Here is a 20,093-nt window from a genome sequence, read left to right as displayed (position 1 = left end):
GTAATAATAGGCACGTTTTCAGCTTTAAAATATACAATTAGCATACCATACTCTCTCCAAACGTCTAACGGTCTAAGGATTAAAATACTTGAAAGCTAATTTAGGTTACACTTATTTCGATAGTAAACACTTCAATTTGTTTTTCTTCTTATATTGTAATTTTGGTGCTTCTATTTTCTTTCTATTTTAAAATAAAAATATTTAGTCTCCTAATTTTATCAATAAAAAATTTTAGGCTTCTCGTCAAATTATTATTGTTAAAGATAAAAACTAAAAAAATGCATAAATAATATTTATTAATAAAATAAAAATTAATCATTTGTTAAAATAAATACAAAGATATTTTGTAAGTTTTTTTTAATTTTTAATTTTTATATATAACATTATTAAATATTACGTTACTTACGTGACAAGCGGTGAAATGTTACCAAACAACTTAAAAATTTAATGATTAGTGAACATCTAATTAATAGAAGTAAAATTTTAATTTTTTTTTCTCTATGAACATCGCTTACACACTATTCCAAAACTGATAACTAATGACTAATCTAAACTTGCGGAGATAACTTTTGTTGATCAAATATTATTTGAGTACCAAGTCAACCCTGTGCCCCAGTACATGTGTTAGAATTCCTAAATTAAAAGACAGTTAAATTTTACATTTTTAAAATAAAAAGACTAAATATTTTTATTTTAAAATAGGACTAAAATTTTAAATAAAAAAAAATAGAAGGAACAAGTATAATTTAACTTTTTATTTTTTATTTTTTAACATTGACGTACATACTGTGCATACTATCTAAATTCTCGTCACTAGCCCGCTAAATTGTGTTTAATTTGAGTTGGTTATATTAGTTTTTGTAATTTACTTTTTGTCCTCAAGCAATATTCGAAATATAAAGAGTGCGACATTCATGGCAGAACCGAAGCCAACATAAGGTCTTAAGGTTGTTGACATACAGTTACCATGGCAGAAGCGAAGCTGTGACATTCATGACACACTTGAAATGGTTCAACACTTTGCTTGGAAGCTGTGCGAACAAGATGGTTCGTAGCCCCATGTCCACGTGGCATCATAATATTAGTCTCAAACCACCAAAGCCAAACGAGAGCCTTAGGAAGCACCTTGAATGCAACAGGCACACCAAGGTGCTCCTCCTCTTCAGATCCTTCCTAAGAAAAAGACCAACTTTCAACTCCATTGATAGCTTTTCTCTGCTATATGCCCTCAAAGCTTCTCCCACCCAAGGAAAACAACTGCACACCCTCATCATAAAACTTGGGTACCAAGCCACACTTCAACTCCAGACATCACTTCTCAAAGGGTATGCTGAATGTGGCAACCTTCTTGATGCACGCCAAGTGTTCGATGAAATACCCTCCAAGAACGTCATATGCTGGACCACCTTGATTTCTGCCTATGTTGGCAACCACAAGCCTGGGAAAGCCTTGCAACTGTTCAGGCTGATGCAGATGAGCAACGTGGAGCCTGATCAAGTCACTGTGACCGTTGCTCTCTCTGCCTGTGCTGAGACTGGGGCGCTGGAAATCGGCGAACGGATCCATGCTTTCGTGCGAAGCAAGCAAGAGATGGATAAGGATTTGTGTTTGGAGAATGCTCTTATTAACATGTATGCTAAGTGTGGGGATGTTGTGACAGCCAGGAAGGTGTTTGATGGCATGAGGAACAAGGATGTCACAACTTGGACTTCCATGATTGTGGGGCATGCAGTACACGGGCAAGCGCGCGAGGCTCTACGACTTTTCTCAGGAATGAGCACAAGGATGGAGGGGGATGATTGGAATTCGCGAAGCTGTGTCATGAAACCGAATGATGTAACGTTCGTAGGGGTTTTAATGGCTTGCAGCCATGCAGGGTTGGTTGAGGAAGGGAAGTGGCATTTCAGAAGTATGAGTGAAGTTTATGGTATAGAGCCAAGAGAGGCTCATTTTGGCTGCATGGTGGATCTTTTATGCAGAGGTGGGCATCTCAGAGAGGCCTATGACTTCATTATGGAGATGCCAGTGCCGCCAAATGCGGTTTTGTGGCGAACCTTGCTAGGGGCTTGCAGTGTTCATGGTGAACTAGAGCTGGCTGCAGAAGTGAGGCTCAAGCTACTGAAGTTGGACCCTGGCTATGTGGGTGACAGTGTTTCTATGTCTAATATTTATGCAAATAAAGGCATGTGGAATAAGAAGATAGGTGTTAGGAATCAGATAAAACAGTCAAGAGCTCCTGGTTGCAGCTCCATTGAGGTGGGAAGTGGGGTTAGTGAATTTGTTACCTCAGATGATGATCATCTTTTAGTGACAGATAAGCGATGTTCTTGAGCATTTGAGCTGAAGCATGAAAGCTTATATGGTTACATACTAAGCACCCATGAAGGGTAGCATAAATATACCAGCAAATTCAGCAAAGCTGTTTGTTTCCTTTCTGCTCCAATGCCCCCGGCTCAACCCATCCTTGGGTAAAACTAGAATAAAAACCAACTCAGACATTCCAAACACAAAGTTTTACTAACTTAGATCTCACAAATGTGACCAATTCAACTGTGAAGTTTAGTATATGGGTAAAAATTAAAGTTATGTATTCACGAGTTTTATCAGTAAATTTTTATTGACCACCGATCCATGAGTGTTTTTCTCATTTTTATGTTTGTTATGTTTATGGCAATATTGCATTCTTGTTAGAGGTTAGACCAAAGTGTGTGGTTGTATTATAGATAATTCTTGTTCTCTCTAAGCAAGAAAATTTTATATTTTGTACTTTTGAATGTTTATAGTTCAACTAGTTGTTTTATATCTAATAATTTATTTTAAAAAATTTATACTCTGTTTATATTAATAGTAATTTATAAATAACTATGATAATATTTCTTTTTCAAAAAAAAATGTACAAACGTTTTTATGATAAAATAGTTAATAAATTATTATACATAGATAAGATATTTGTTTCAATATTAATCCAGGCTTAATTTAATATTAAAGAATAAATTATGTAAATATTATAATATTAACATAATTCAAAATAATTATAAATACATATTAAAAATTAAAATATAATAGTATTAATGTATAATTGAAAATAGTTACATTAATTAAAAATTAGTCAAACTAAGGATATATTGAACCTAAATGTAATTACACACATGCTACAATGAATAATTGATTATATAAAGGAACGTTGAAAATTATTTTCCTTACCACTTTTCATCAATTGTATTATTCATTAATATATCTATTTAAAAAAAGTATATTTTTCATGACTTAATTTATTTCTCAATATACTCATTCATGTGATATAGGCCAACTTACAACTTACGAGTTTAATAAAAAAAATGACGATAAATTTCTTAATGTAATTCGGTGATGCAGTGACATATGGTAATAATGAATGGATATTTTTATAATAACTATTAACTAAATTAATTTATTATTATATAATTAAAATTGATACTACAGTGCTTATGTGTCTAATTAAATTGCATTAGAAATCCTTTCATACAAAATCTCATGCAAATCGATACTGCACTATAAGATGCATTAGAAATTTCCATCAAAACCATAAAAAACAAATATACTCAATAAAATTATATAAACAAAGAATTGATTTAACTCAATCATTATTCAACTGAAATTCAAAATATGTGATATTCTTCAACTTGTAAAGCTTAATAATCATTATAATGGGTGCAATATTACTATGATTATTTATCTCGTTACATTTCTTCATCATAATATTTCCATAGTGTACAAATTACTTTGTTATACCTATTCAAAATAACCACAAAAAGATATTACAACGTGTATTTTTTTTAATTTTTTTTTTGCTACATTTAAAACATTGTCTTACTTTAAATCACTCAAAACAATTTCAATTCTTTTGTTTATCTTTCCATCTCTTTCATTTTGCCTAATGTCGTCGTTCTCCATAACATGACCAATAACATCCGATAAATAAGACTTACCAATGAATATAAAATATAAAATAATATATAAATATGAATTAAATATAATGATAATGAAAAGAAAATTAGTTGATCAATATATATATATATATATATATATATATATATATATATTTTTTTTTTTTTTTGTTTGCTAGAGAAAAGGATATTAGAAAAAACCATTAAATTAAAACAATGAATTAGAATATTATCATCTTCAATTTTACTGCATTGGTTTGCATCAAATGTTGGATAGTTTTGAACTTTGAATCATTCTCAACAAAAAAAAGTAGAACCTTCTTGTAATATATATGTAAATTTTGATATTAATGACTTATTCACAGATGCATAGATTTTTTCATACTATAAATTATCAAAGAATCATTTATTAAATAATTTAGAAATTATTCCAATTGTTAGTACTGTTAGAGTCATCGTGATTAAGGTATTATTCGTTTTGGTGCTTATTAGGCTAGTATAGTTGTCCTTGAAAAGGCGCCTTAGTGATTAAAAAAATAAGATATTTATAAATTATCCTTAACTTCAATTCTTAAGCGATGTGAGACCTTTAAGCATATCAGAATAAACCTCTAGTTAAGGCTAAGGGGTAAGAGCAACTTGGGCTCTTATTATAGCGCTAAAATGTTTCAGTATGAGGGATTATCGTCGGAGAATCTTTAACGATATAAGTACTAAAAGAACCTAGCAATTATCCCGCCCTAGAACATTTGATGGGTATAATCCCTTTCCTCTAAACCTAATTATGCTTATATATAATGGTGTGGCGTTATAGACCTAAATCTCGTACTTCCTTCTATGATTCCTCATATGCACTATATTGTCATTGTCATTAATAGGTTTGCGATCCTAACATTTATGGTCATTATCATGTCTATTCTAAGGATCATGAGATTTAACTATCAATTGTTCATTTGAGGAGGTAGATTGTCCAACATTTGAGCGTCCTCACAAGCTTGGAAATTCTTTCGGCTTAAAGGAGACCACCTCTACATGTCTCTCCTTCGCTAACCCCAATATTCAGAATTATGTCACTTAAAGGTAGAATATGGTTAAATGTCTTATGATTGGGGTCCTATGTATTTGTTTAGGAAGTCTCTTAATTAATGGGAGATCATCACGGTACAAAGTCCTCTAAACTAGAATACTAAGATGCGAAGAGACTTCATTCTCCTTAAGTCAATCTTTGGATGATGAAGTTGCTCGACCAATGGGAGATTACCTTGGTTCAAAAACATAAATAAATCAAGTTCTTAAAAAATAAGAAAATAGTAAACAAACCTAATCATCAAGCAATAAAATCTCTAAGTTGTTAATTTGGTTTAGATTTTTGAATTTGGGTGATGACCACAACTAAATAACATGTTCCTTCAATTTCCACTCAATTTTTGTAGATACAATATTACATATTAGAGATATAGAAGACACCATATGGACAAAGAAGATAGCGAAGTTAGGTGAAAAGGAAAATGAATTAGGAGGATGAATTACAATTCTTTACAAGTTTTGTGTGAAAAAAAAAACACAACATACATGAATTTATAATTTTTACAATTAAATAGTTTGAATTTATAATTAGTTGTGATTAATTTAACACAAGCCTAAATTTTTGTGAATTAATTTAATATGACGATTATTCGATAAACTTTTAAAATGAATGCAACAATTAATATGAGAAAATCATTGTGGGACTTGACAATTACGATTTTCTCCTTCAATAGATTCTAATATATAATAATTTACTCATTTTTTAAATTTTTCGTTTAAAAAATTTCATTAACTTCCATAACAAAAAAATTATCACCAAAACACCCTTTACACTAACATCCTTTCAGAGATGTAAATATTACACCACCCTTATTTCTTATAAACATTTTTTCCTTAAAAAGTTTAAACATGCTACACTTTAATAATATATCTCTTAATTTACATATTTAATTATTATTTTAAAAATTATTGCAAATTTTACTAAAATTAACTATATATATATATATAAATCTTAAAAAAATTTCATTATTATCTTTACAAAATATTTTTAAAGTTACATATCAAAATAAAAATAATATATAAATATATAGTAAAATCAAATACAAGTGTTAAGATATTAGTTAATCTAGTTAATTTAATATTTTTGTAAAAAGTTAAATAAAATAATATTTTCATTATATAGTATTAATTATATCTGTGTGTGTAATGTATATGAAATATATAATTTTTTAATAAACATATTTATATTAAAGATATATTATTAAAAAAAATGTAATTATTATAAAATTTAATATATATGTGTGTGTTAATTTATATATATATATATATATATATATATATTATATTGACATATATATAAAATTATAATATATAATTTAATTGATAGTTTATTTTATTAATTATTTTAATAAATTTATTTAAATTTAATTAAATATTTTACAATTGTTTAGTTCAATGACTGAATGGCAATGAACACAAAAACAAATATATTTTTAATTAAAATTATATATTTTTTATGAATAATTAAATTAAATGAATCATTTTTTTATTATAAATAATTAAATTAAAAATACTTTTTAAATCTTATAATGATAATTCTTTAATGATATTAAGTTAATATAATAACAGAGTAGTAATATATCACTTGAAACTCTAAGAGATACAAGTGTAGTTTATTTTATATTTTAACATATTCAGGATGGATAATGTAATACTTATATCTCTCACAAGAGCTGTAATTTACATTAATTACATTAAGTTAAATTGATTAAATTGTATATTTAACATAAAAAGAGAGAAAAGTATAATACTCTTATCTCTCACGGAAGAGTAATGTAATTTACTCTTAAATATTTAAATAATTATCAAATTACTAATATATATATATATATATATATATATATATATATATATATATATATATATATATATATATATATATAAAGGTTATATTTCATGGAAAAATGGGGAGAATCAAAATTTTTATTGTATTAGTCAATGCAATACAAAATATTTATATTTATTAACAAGTATTTATATTCGTAATAGTATTTTTTTTTATCAAAATCTTTATAATATGTATTTCCTATTTTCCCAGGCTAGTAATAGTTAATTAATATGTAAGTAGAAGATTTTATCAATTAATTTGTTATTGTAATATATTTAAAAATGTTTTTAAGATATGTGGACAATAAATATGACAAAATGAATGTGCTTTGATATTTGATAATCACAAAGTAAATATATTTTAATATATGAGATTGGAAAAGAAAAAAAATGAGAGACTATCCTGAATTTAATATTATTGAAGTAATTTTTTTAAATTAACAATTTTTCAAATAATAATAACTAATAAAATATAATATGGTAAGAAAAATAAAAACTTAAGATGATCCGAAATTGTAAGACTATTAATGTTATTCTTTCAAATAATTTATATTTTCTTTATTGAGTACAAATAATATATATTTCTTATTTTTTCTAATTAGAATTAAGAATATTTGATTGATATGTATGTAAAAGAGTCTATCTATCAATTTTTTTTATCATAAAATATGCAGGAACATTTTTAGAATGTAGGTAATAAATAAAATGAGTTCTTATAATGAGTGCACAATCAATATGGAAAGAAAAAAATTGAATGTCTTGATATTTGTTAATCACAACATAAATATATTTTAATGTATGAGTTTGGGTAGAAAAATAAGATAAAAGACTATTTTAGATTTAGTATTGTTAAGATAAGATTAAATTTTTTTAATTAAAATTAGGAATAATTAATTGATATATATATATATATATATATATATATATATATATATATATCAATTTGTTTTCTTAGTATATTCGAGAATAATTTTAAAATGTGTGAGCAATAAAAATGAATAAAAAACCCTTAAAAAATAAGAAAAAATAATTTTATCTTGATATTCGAAAATCATAATATAAATATATGAGATTAGGTGTAGAAAAATATTAATTTAAATTTCTTCTTTACATATAACACTTAATTTTATCAATACACAAAATTAATTCTTAATTTAAATTTCTTCTATACATGCAAAGGGTAAGCTTTATTCCGGATATTCTAATTAGATTCTAAAATTAATTTAATTACATTTTTTTGATAAGTAACTTAATTTACTTAAAATAAACAAATCGCAAATTAATTTTATAATATCTTTTTCACTTAAATTAATTTTAGAATCTAATAGAATAAATTAGTTAACATTCAACAAAAAGACCAAAAAAAAAAAAAAAAAGTAATTCACATTTCACAGGCTAGTAAACAAAAAAATAAAAAATTATGTAACCAAAAAAAAACCCAAAAAAAAAAAAAAAGAGAAGAAACCATGACATAAAATTTTCAGAAAACGAGTAAAGGGTTGAGTCAAAATTTGTGGCATGAAGAGTGGTGTTGTTAAAGAGATCTCCGTAGCGGTTTAACGACTCTACAGCACCGTGTTTGGTTGGAAGAAAATTGAAGTGACAGTGACAGTGACAGTGCACATGAAGAGGCACTGGCGCAATAGGAGTCACGACGACGGAACCCTCCCAGATTCCGATTCCGATTCCGACACGCGCTCCAACCGGAGATTCCCCCTCACGCGCCTAATGGCCCTCTTTCTCTTTTCTCTCTTTCTCTTCTCTCTCACCTTCATTCTTCCTCACCCTCACATCCAATCATCTCAAACTGCAAAATCTCTTCTCCAACTCAAGCAAACTCACCAAGGTTTCTTTTTTAGTTATGAATATGATTCCATTCATTTGCTCTTAATTGCCCTTTTAGCTTCGTCACACTTCATGAAACTTGGATCCTACAATTATGTCACCTTTGTTTTTATCTTGTGTAATGTGACGTAATGTAACGCCTAGGAACATAAATGTTGGATTTTTGTGTTTTTTTTTTATCTTGTATCTTAGTTTTGTTTCATTTAATGTATATGTTGCATAAACCAATGAACATGATGAAATTTTTTCAGTTATGTAAGCTTCATGCTCAAGATCAGGTGTCCAATCATTGAAGTGAGTTTTGTTGGGGATTACGTAAATTTGTTCGGTTGTGTAAAGTTCATGCTCAAAATCAGGATGTCCAATCATCCTAGTAAGGGATATTGTCGGAGAATGCATAAATTTGTTTGGTCCTGAAAACTTCATGTTCAAGATCGGGATGTCCAATCATCCTAGTAAGGGATATTGTTGGATTACATAAATTTGTTCAGTCCTGGAAACTTCATGCTCTAGATCGGGATGTTCAATCATCGTAGTAAGGGATATTGTTGGAGATTACATTGACTAATGACATGACTAAAATAATGCATACAAGTGTAGTGGACAACCCTTACCTTTGGAGTTAGATTTTGGGGTTGAGTTAGGTTAAAACTCAAATTCTTTTTTTTTTTTTTTTTTTGTTGATAAGTGGATTGATTTTTCCTGAGAATTTGGTTTTTAGCCTAGTTCAATGGGGTTGTGTGATTTATGTACCTGCCCCCATCTAGTGGGACAAGACTTTTGTTGGTGTTGTAATGAACTAATTTTCCCTTTCCCAGTTCTTTTAGATGTTTGATCTTCCTCTTAGGTACATGAATGAACATTGTGATTTAATAATGGAATTCATCTTCTGTGACTTGTAGGTGACACATCTGAATCTGTTGAGTTGTTAAAAGATAAGCTACTTGGTGGCCTTATAGCAGATGGATTTGATGAAAAATCTTGTCGAAGCAGGTATGATTCACTTACATATGGCAAACGACTATCAGGAAATCCTTCTTCTTACCTTGTTTCTAGATTGAGAAAATATGAAGCTCTTCACAAAGAATGTGGACCTTATACTGAATCATATAATAGAACAGTGAGAGATCTCAGGTCTGGTCATGTAAGTGAGTCCTCAGCATGTAAATATGTGGTCTGGATTTCGTATAGTGGGTTAGGGAATAGGATATTGACCTTAGCTTCCACGTTTCTGTATGCTCTCCTCACGGATCGCGTTCTATTAGTTGATCCTGGAGTTGATATGGTGGATCTTTTTTGTGAACCATTTCCACATGTTTCATGGTTTCTCCCTCCTGATTTTCCTCTCAATAGTCAATTTCCTAATTTGGGTCAGAAATCTGATCAGTGTTATGGGAAAATGCTGAAAAACAAATCAATCACAGACTCCATGGTGGTGCCATCTTTTCTCTACCTTCATCTAGTCCATGATTACGATGATCAGGACAAACTTTTCTTCTGTGACGGAGACCAAACTTTTCTTCAGAAAGTACCATGGTTATTGGTGAAAACAGATAATTACTTTGTCCCATCTCTATTCTTGATGCCATCTTTTGAGCAGGAACTGAATAATCTCTTCCCAAACAAGGAAACAGTTTTTCATTTCCTGGGTAGGTATTTGTTCCACCCCACAAACAAAGTATGGGGACTTGTTAGCAGATACTATCAAGCTTATTTAGCTAATGCTGATCAAAGAGTAGGCATCCAGATAAGAGTGTTTGACTCTGAAACTGGTCCATTTCAACATGTATTGGATCAAATCTTAGCTTGTACTTTGAAGGCGAATCTTTTGTCTGATGTTAACCGGGCCGGAAATATTGTTAATTCATCAGGAAAGCCAAAGTCAAAAGCTGTGCTGATGACATCCTTGAGCTCTGGTTATTTTGAAAAAGTGAGAGACATGTATTGGGAATATCCAACTGTGACAGGAGAAATTGTTGGCATTTACCAACCAAGCCATGAAGGGTATCAACAAACAGAGAAGCAGTTGCACAACCAGAAAGCTTGGGCAGAAATGTATCTCTTGAGCTTGACCGATGAGTTGGTAACAAGCTCTTGGTCTACTTTTGGCTACGTGTCACAGGGGCTCGGAGGTTTGAAACCGTGGATACTGTACAAACCTGAGAATAGAACAGCTCCTGATCCTCCTTGTCAACGTGCCATGTCGACGGAGCCATGCTTCCATGCTCCTCCCTTCTATGATTGTAAGGCTAAGAGAGGAATTGATACTGGTGCACTTGTTCCACATGTAAGGCACTGTGAGGATATGAGCTGGGGTCTTAAGCTTGTAGACAAATATAGTTGGCAATAACTAGCTAAGGTCATGAGTGCTATCACGAATGTGTCAAAACTCGTTTACAAATTTTGCAAATTTGTTGTACGATAGAATTAGTTATTGATTTTAAATTATATTATTTCCTATAGAAACCATAAAATAGAAAATTTTCTCGCTGTCGTCACTATTTTTCTGTTATGCACTTACCATCTATGGGAATGACTATGATAACTGGTAGCCTGTGTGTGAACTCTGTATTTAGATGCACTTGCTTATGAGAAATTATAGGTATTTTAAGACTATTAATTGTCTTTGGTTCTATTCATCTCTATATTTTATGTATTTAAGTTTTTCAACTTATGAGAAATCAATTAATGAAACTTGATTACATGTTAGTTACATAAAGATTAGTTATGAATCATGTGATTTTTTTTTGGTCATGAAAAATTTAGATTAAGACACGATTTCATGTAAAATCAAAATTTACTGTCAATCTCTGAAGATTTTCAATGGGATTTCAAATTGTCTCTCATTTCCACTACAAGTCTGCACAAAAGGATATTAAATATGGAAAAGTGAAATTTGATTTCAAGTCCTAGCTAATAAAAGTAATGAAACTTAGCTAATTGTGTTATCCTTGCAGGGTTGAGATTATGTGTTTTAAGATCACTTAATAATTTCTCCAAGCATGGGAGTATTGATGATTAAAACAGCTGAAAGAGTTGCAAAGCACACAAACATCAAACTTATCATCTATGCCTTATTTTTTAGGATAACTTACCATTAATGTTATACTCTCACTTAAAAATTAGAATTTTAAGTTCCAAAACAAATACATATCATTTTCTCTTTATAAGGTAGCCATGGAGTAAACTAAAGTTGATTTCATCATTGCATTTTATGCGTTGTGATCATGACCCAGCACACTAGAAAAATAATTGGTACATAACTTTGATTTAGCACTACAGCTATTGTTATTTTTAATTAAAATTAACACTTTATCTTGCTGTTAATTTAGTTATAGAGATGAAAATGAAAGAAATGCAATTGTATCTAAAGCTTTTCGAAACAGCTACCGCATTTTATAAGTCTAATGGTTGAATATTGAATAGTGCAAGTATGTATCTGAACTGGTGTAAATTAGAAACAAAATAGTAAATAAGGTTATTTTAATTTTTTTTTAACTAAATGTTTAGTCCAATTTTTTTTTTTTCACTTAAAAGTAACCTTTAACCTAAAGCTAAAATGTAAGAACTTAAAAAAAATAAGTATTTGACTTAAAAAATAAGTATTTGTTCCTTAAATTTCATTTTTTTTAGCTTAAAAATTCTTTTTAAGTTATAAGTTATTTGATATTTATTTTAAAAAAGACTTCAGTTTTAAAGAAAATTAGTTATCTCATTCAATAAAAAAAAGAGTATATTTATAAAATAAAAATAGTTTGTAAAATGATTTTAATAATAAGATAAATAAATAAAAATATTGAAGAACAACATATTGAAAGTTTAACTATTTAAATGTAAAAAATTACTTAATACAATTTTATTTTAATGTTGATTTGCAAATAATATAAGTAATGCATAACATCAATTAAAGATTTTTAAATCATTACATATTGTTGAATAACATTTTTAAAGAAATAAATATTTATTTAGGAAAAATTCAATGATATAAATTATATTAAAAATTTTAAAAATATTGTATTTGTCAAAACACTCAATAAATTAATTAGCACTCCATATAGTTATATTAACATATATTGTATTTTCTCAAAAAAAAAATCTAATTAACAATCAAATGAAGTAGAAAAAAAATTAAAATAAAAAAAATACAAAAGAAAAAACATCTAATGAGAATATTCAGAGAACAAAAGTTTCAACAAAATAAAACAGTAAGCAAGAGTAACCCACAACAACATAAGAGAAAAAAAAATGTAAATGACAACATTGACAACTTTTACACGTGTTTAATCTACCTTTTACTAAAAAGTAAAATTACAGTAGATACAAAATTGCTAAACTGTGCAGTAATTTCTAGTTTCATTTGGCTTTTATTTAAAAAAAAAAAAAACAAAACAAAAAATAGACTGCATTCCACATGACATGCCATGAGACCCAATTTATTTATTTTTTTTCGAAAGTTTGTCGTCTTCACTTCATGTCACAATTGTAACACCAATATTTTCCAACATGAGATTGAACTTGATTGATAATAATTACAAGATTAAACTAATTTTTAATTATGAAAAATTAATAAAATAAATATGTGATTTTCTGTAAATTTCAGTAGAAAATCCTATCCAAACTATGTTATAATTTAATTAAGGTCATTTTTTTTATTCTTTATAATTTTTTTTTACCTTTTATTCTTTATAGTTGAAAATAAACTTTTTTGAGTTTTTATACTTATCTTTTTTAATCCCAATAGTTTAAGATAAATCTTTTTAATTTCTATACTCACAATTTTTTTTTATCTTTTTAATCTCTATTTTTTTTTTTTTTTGTAACATTTGTTTTGTATTGGCGTGATAAAAAACTTTAAATTAAGTTTCTCAACATACTTTATATTTCTTTTGTATCCTTACTTGTAACATCTATCATGTCAATATTAAAGAGACATTACAAAAAAAAAAATAACAAATTAAAGATAAAGATTAAAAAAATTAAAAAAAACTACAAAGGAATTTATCTTAAACTATAGAGAACAAAAAAGATTGAAAAATATAAGTGTAATGACTATAAGAATATATTTTAAGCTATAGAAACTAAAATATAAGATAAATGAAACTAAAAAATAAAAAAATATTTTAACCTTTAACCAATAGGATAGGATTACACTGAAAGTGAGCAAATAAAAATTTATAGAATTAATTATAATTATTTATTATTTTTCTACCCCACAATGAATGCAATATATACATATTAAAAACAATAATATATTATATATATATATATATATATATATATATATATATATATATATATAATACAATTTTATTTGAGTAGTTCACTTTCTCAATAAATATATGACTTTTAATTGTAGTAATAGAATAATTTATAAAATGACAAAATTAGAAAGAAAAAAAAATTATTACATTGAAACGTGAGAACAAGATCATCATTCATTTTGAAATATTTTTAAAATTTTAAAACTGCAATTATTATGACATGGACATGGACATGGAGCGAGTATATTAGCAGTTCGCTTCTCACGTGTCTGGGTTCTCCAAAGTCATTCATTCATTTCATCCTTGACCTTTCCCCAAATTCATTTATGAAAAATTTGACAACAAATACATTAATTTGATTGCAAGAACCGTATCATGCCCATAAGAACCACAAATGGCGGTCATATGAATCTTTTCAAAGAAGAATTTGGGGGTCTACTTGAATAGGACTAAAGCAGTAATGCACAACACAGATGTAATAAAACCATCCACATTCACATATATTATCTGATTTATCGAAGTATTAGAAAGCAAGATCAGTGCACACACTATGGAAACTGTAGGTTTATATTCTCAACCACAATCTCAAAAGGAAAGGAAGCAGAGCATTTAATTAGACAGTTCCGTTCTTATTCAGGGATCAGTTCTTTCTTCCTTCGCATAAGATAATATGGTAGCCATGCCTGCATCATCATCCAAGCAAACATTAGTAGGTCCTAAATGGAGGAGCAAAGGTGCTATGTGAGAGGATTAAGCACCAAGATAATAAGAGTACAAGAGAAATACGTTGATTTGAAAGGAGCACTAGTAGCTCCAATAGGTGTGCTGAAGGCAACATCCTGAAAAGGACCAGCCATCTTTCCACGGGGAAACCATCCAAGGTCTCCACCCTTCTTCCCTGAAGGACATTCTGAATACTCTTGAGCTATCTGTGAAGTCAGTGAAATATTATTGATAATTAACAATTGGACAAAATATTTGTCTCCAGATTAATTTTGAAGGAACAGATTCTTATTTCTCCTCTTGAAATGCCATTCATCAAACTTCATATTACTAATAACAGGTTGCGAGGGGCAGAAAACAATTATGTTATTAAACTCAAAATAAGATTCTCAGCCTCACTAAAAATATAAAACCAAATAAGGATCTAAAAAAACAAACAAGAGTAAAGATCATTGTATGACATCTGAAAGTAAAATACCTTTGCAAACTCAGCTGGTGGGACCTTATCTCCGTCGCTAAGCCAACCATCCTGCAGTTTCTTGTAGGCTTCATTGATCTTACCTTGTTTCTCACACAAGACATGCCTCGCTGAATGGAATAACAAACAAAAAAATAATGTCATTCTAAGACAAGAACCATGAAAGGAATTAATCATATGGTTACAATAGTATCCGTGGATGGGGAAATTTTCTACCTTTGACATAGGTGCAAGTACCAAGTGCATCTCCTCCTTTCCCACCTTTTCCTTTGCCCTTAGAAGCATTCTCGTCACTTCCACTTGCAGCCTGTTTCCCCTTTCCCTTCCCCCCGGACTCCTTTGCCTTCGAGTCTTTTCCCATGTTTATCACAATTTAATGATTTCCACTGAATAAGCAAAGAAAACGTTTGTAGATTACAAATGTAAACCAGTAAAAGTCAAACAACAAATGGATACTAAGTTACTAACTATAAACAGATTAACACATACACAGGGATAATACAAACAAATAAAGTGCATTAATGGATATAATTCTAGGAATTCCAACAGAACTGCAGATTGTATCGTATGATTATTGGATTTTTCTTTTGAGGATTAAAAAAAAATACTAAGAAACATATACGATGTACGAAAATGGTACAAGAAATTCCAGCTATAGCAAGAACAAAAGAATAATTGAAACAAAAGACCAATATACTAGCTCATAAAAACAAGCGACCACTCTCAACCTCCTAATAAAAAAGAAAGAAGAAAATTTGTCTGCTCCACCCACATTGAAATCCTGGGAAACACCTATAGAGCTGTATGAATAAACTTCTCCGAAAGTACTTCTAGGATGGAAAAATAGGAAGGAAGATGGAAATAAACTTTTCCATAAGTTAAAACTAGCTTATGTATAAGTTAATTTTTTTTTTGGGGAAGAACTAATATGAAATAGCTTCTACTAATTAACTTACAGATAAACAAATTTTATCTTATGAAGAAACTTATTTCATTTTCTCTTCCTATTTTTCTCTCTTAGAAACTTATAAAAAAAGTTTACCCAAACAAACTCCTAATCAGTTTCACAGAGATGAAGGGGGGGTAGAAGCTTCTGAGTAAAAAGACACTGGCATTGACCTGCATCCGTAATCCACAAAGACCATAAGAAAACCCAATAAAATGAGCACATAGGCACGAAATTTTCTGCCTCTTCTTCCCCTAGCCATTGTTCCTAACGGGCTTCACAAAAATGAATCTAAGTGTCCACTGTCCACAACAAACAAACTACCATACACAAACAGGTAACACACCATGACTACGGTTGGTAGAAGCAAAAACTGCCAATCTGAGTAAACTCGAAACTTCACACCTCAATTTCCATTACAATCGTTTAACTAAGGATAGCTAAAAGGCTCTCACTCTTTGGATACAAACAACTTAAGTTATAACTAAAACAAACAAAAATAAACATAATAGTATACCAGAACACTATCATAATGAATAATTCAAACAAATCCCTGAGAAGTGAGAACAAAAGGATTCGAGTGCATAGAACTATTATTACATTAAAAGCGAAATGAAAAGCAATCCCAACCAAATTGGACATTGAAATAAGGCATGTGATTAAATAAGAGCTACATGAACCTGGAAATTGAAAATTCAATTCATGGCGAAGAGAACACAACACAATAAGCAATTGAAAAGCACAATTCAAGAGAAAAGGATGAATTGAAAACAAATCAATACATACATACCGGAGTCGCAGACTGAGAAGTTGTGACTTTGTTGTGAAGTGGCAGCGAGTGGAGAATCTCATTTCATTTCGCTTTTTTTCGTATTTACGCTATTTCCTGGGCTGGGCAATAATGAATTGGGCCACTTAATACAGCTTTCAACCTAGGCCCAACTTGAAAACATGTGCATGTATGAATGAGTGTACGAAATTCTTACACTTTCATTACATTTTAATTCTAATTAAATTTCTAACACAATATGAATAAAAAAGTATAAAAAAAAATCAAATGAACCTGTAAAGAGAATATAGTCTATAAGGCCCATTAAACTCTTAGGCTTTGTCTACATATACACTGGATTATAAACTATTTTTATTTTTAATAATAATATATATCTTTTTTACTTTTCCTTTCCTCTCTTTCTCTCTTCTCTAAATCTTATATGATATCAAGAGCAGTAAGGTCTTGGGGCAAATAATTAATTCTTCAATAGTTTCTGCAATCCAAACAATCGTACCTATTTTAGTCAAACTTGATGATGAAAACTTCCTCACATGGAAGATGCAGGCTTTGGGCACCATCAAATCCTTCAAGTTACAATAATTCATCGATTTTTCCTCTCATGACGGCATGCCCAACAAATTCAAGGACAAAGATGACATGGCTCTTGGGAAAATCTCTAATGACTATGGCAATTGATAGCAATAGGATCAAATCGTATATACTTGGCTTCTTGCTTCAATATCTTCTACTTTTCATGCTCAGATGGTGGGTTGCAACCACGCTCACCAAATTTGGAAATACCTCCACACCTACTTTGAATCTCAAACTTGTGCAAAGGTGTATCAATTGAAAACCCAACTCAAAGGTATTCGTAAAATTGATTCTCTCAACAATTATCTTTTATCAATCAAGAAAATTGAGGATATCCTAGCCTCTGTAGGATCCCCAATTGACCCATCTGAACACATTCCGTCATTCTTGATGGGCTTTCAAATGAATACAACCCTCTTGTTACCTCCATTATTTCACGCACCGACCCCTATATCGTTATTGAGATTGAAACTCTCTTAGCTACCCTTGAAAGTCTCTTAGAGAGAAAAAAGAAAGAAGAATCTAATAGTTTTGCTATGCAATCTCTTCAAGCAAATATGACTCAATTTCAAAATTGATTTGGCAAGAATCAAGAATTTAGGTTATGTAGCAAGAATCCCCAAAATTTTCGTGGAAGAAGCAATCTTACTGTTAAAAACCTGGTCACACTACTCTCCAATGCTATCACAGACTTAATCCTAACTTTCAGCATGATAATCCAACATTTCAACAACAAAGTCACTACTCAGAGTGTCAAAACAAGGTGATGAATGCTAAGGCTAATTTTTGATAATCACACAAATGTGTCAACATTAATGGCTGTTCTAAAGACATTGTAAATTTGTATTATATGATCCCTCTTAATACTCGGATACCGGGGCAACAAACCATGTCACCCCTGATGCATCCAACCTAATGGGTAAGACATCCTACAAAGGTGAGGCCAAGCTAAAAATGGCAAATGAAGATTTTTCCTCCATACAATACATTGATTGGGGAGCTGATGTTGATGATAGAAAGTAAACAAGATTTTGTGTCTTCCTAGGGTGTAACCCAGTCAGTTGGTCATCTAGGAAACAATAAGCTATTTCAAGAAGCACAACAGAGGCAAAATACAAAAGTTTAACTCTGTTACTGGAGAAATCACTTGGCTGAAGAACCTTCTACATGAACTTCAAGTACCAAATATAAGAACTCCAAAGATATATTGTGATAACCTTAGTGCAATACTTCTGGCTGCTAACCCAATTCTTCACTTCAAAACTTCTAACTTGTCCTTCCTTCTCAAGCTGCATATACAAACTTAGGCTTCATTTTGTTCTCTCATAAGTTTAAGAGGGAGTATAAAAGGGATATAGTGTATAAGGCCCATTAAACTCTTAGGTTTTGCCTACATATACCCGAAATTATAATCTTTTTATTTTTAATAATAATAATAATACATATCTTTTCTATTTTCCCTTTTGTCTCTTTCTCTCTTCTCTAAATCTTATAAAACCATATTTTAATAAAAAATATTTTAATTGAGTTATTATAAAAATATTTAATAAAAATTATAAATACGAAAATCTATCAAGTCAACAACAATTTGAAAAAGAAAATGAAATAAATAATTTGATAGATTGTTAATATATATATATATATATATATATATATATATATATATATATATATATATATATATTATTCGACCACAAGTCAATGTAGACTCTTCAAATGCGATAAATTCATGATCATATGAACAATAAAATGAAAAACAATGGGTTCAACCATATTTAACACTTGTAGAGACGTGTTTTAGAAACTCTCGTGAAAACTGCTTTAATCTCATGAAATTTTTATTTTACGTGTTTAACTGCTGTAAACGGAAAGCATAATGAACCTCAGGTTTGACAAATGTCATTAAAAAGAATCCAACATCTGAGCAAGATACCTTTATCCCAATAAAATGTTTGTTTTAATTTTTTTTTTATCCGGAGGTAAGACTACAACGATAACGATAAAATTTAAATTTATATTTTTATATATCTACCCGTGCAACTCCACTGATAAGATAATTAAAGAAAATGTATTACATAACAATTAAATGTGTTTAAATTATTTTTTTAAGATCATTAAAATTCATTGCGTGCTCCCGGAATACAAAACCATAACAAAAATTACTCCCAATACACTCTGAATATATATAAAAAAAAGACATAAATAGCAAAACAAAATATTAGAAAATATTAACTAATTTTACCTGGACAGCCATCTCTAAAATACTTTCATTTTATTAAAATTATATTTTTAATGATTTTTTATATATATTTTAATATCATTTTTTTTCTCTCACTAATTTCACTTTAAACTAATATGACTCGACTGAGAGTTAAATAAAAATTAATTAAAGATTATTTCTATCAATAATCAAATTTAGACATTGTCTGAACACTTTTTTATTTTATTTTAATATCATGTTCAAATAAAACATAGTATTAAAAAAATTTAATTTGATTAATAAAATTAAATAATATTAATTAATTTTCTTAATTATCACATAAATGAGCTAATGTTAGCTAATTTTATTTATAATTGAGTCCGAAATAAGTACGTGCAAAAAAATTCTCCACTTTAGGGTAATTGAGATCGAATATTT

General features: G+C 29.3%; 3 protein-coding genes across 5 annotated transcripts; 2 read left to right on the top strand and 1 right to left on the bottom strand.

Moving 5' to 3' along the window:
* The first annotated feature begins 799 nt into the window (after window positions 1-799).
* On the top strand, window positions 800-2,774 carry LOC109797897 (putative pentatricopeptide repeat-containing protein At1g74400). Its single transcript, XM_020358057.3, has one exon. It carries the CDS (start codon window positions 994-996, stop codon window positions 2,329-2,331), a length of 1,338 nt encoding a protein of 445 aa, XP_020213646.1. The 5' UTR covers window positions 800-993; the 3' UTR covers window positions 2,332-2,774.
* A 5,555-nt stretch (window positions 2,775-8,329) lies between these two features.
* On the top strand, window positions 8,330-11,298 carry LOC109797858 (galactoside 2-alpha-L-fucosyltransferase). The gene is made up of 2 exons (XM_020358009.3): window positions 8,330-8,685; window positions 9,587-11,298. Exons 1-2 carry the CDS (start codon window positions 8,463-8,465, stop codon window positions 11,032-11,034), a joined length of 1,671 nt encoding a protein of 556 aa, XP_020213598.1. The 5' UTR covers window positions 8,330-8,462; the 3' UTR covers window positions 11,035-11,298.
* A 3,123-nt stretch (window positions 11,299-14,421) lies between these two features.
* Window positions 14,422-17,010, bottom strand: LOC109797223 (FKBP-like peptidyl-prolyl cis-trans isomerase family protein). Of its 3 annotated transcripts, none has more exons than XM_020357184.3 (5): window positions 16,883-17,010; window positions 15,363-15,532; window positions 15,147-15,256; window positions 14,732-14,874; window positions 14,422-14,628 (listed from the first exon to the last, which is right to left on the bottom strand). In XM_020357184.3, the coding sequence occupies exons 2-5, from the start codon at window positions 15,505-15,507 to the stop codon at window positions 14,586-14,588; spliced, it is 441 nt and encodes a 146-aa protein (XP_020212773.1). In that variant the 5' UTR covers window positions 15,508-15,532; window positions 16,883-17,010; the 3' UTR covers window positions 14,422-14,585. The 3 variants fall into 3 exon arrangements, with proteins under 3 accessions (XP_020212773.1, XP_020212774.1, XP_020212775.1); XM_020357185.3 differs by having other exon boundaries at window positions 16,879-16,963; XM_020357186.3 differs by lacking the exon at window positions 16,883-17,010 and adding an exon at window positions 16,773-16,866.
* Between the last annotated feature and the right edge of the window lie 3,083 nt (window positions 17,011-20,093).

The sequence above is a fragment of the Cajanus cajan genome, chromosome 6 (genome assembly GCF_000230855.2).
Source record: "Cajanus cajan strain Asha chromosome 6, NIPB_CcT2T_4, whole genome shotgun sequence".
Classification (NCBI taxonomy): Eukaryota; Viridiplantae; Streptophyta; class Magnoliopsida; order Fabales; family Fabaceae; genus Cajanus; species Cajanus cajan.
Note: the sequence above shows the minus strand (reverse complement) of the source record. Positions and strands in the feature narration are given on the sequence as shown.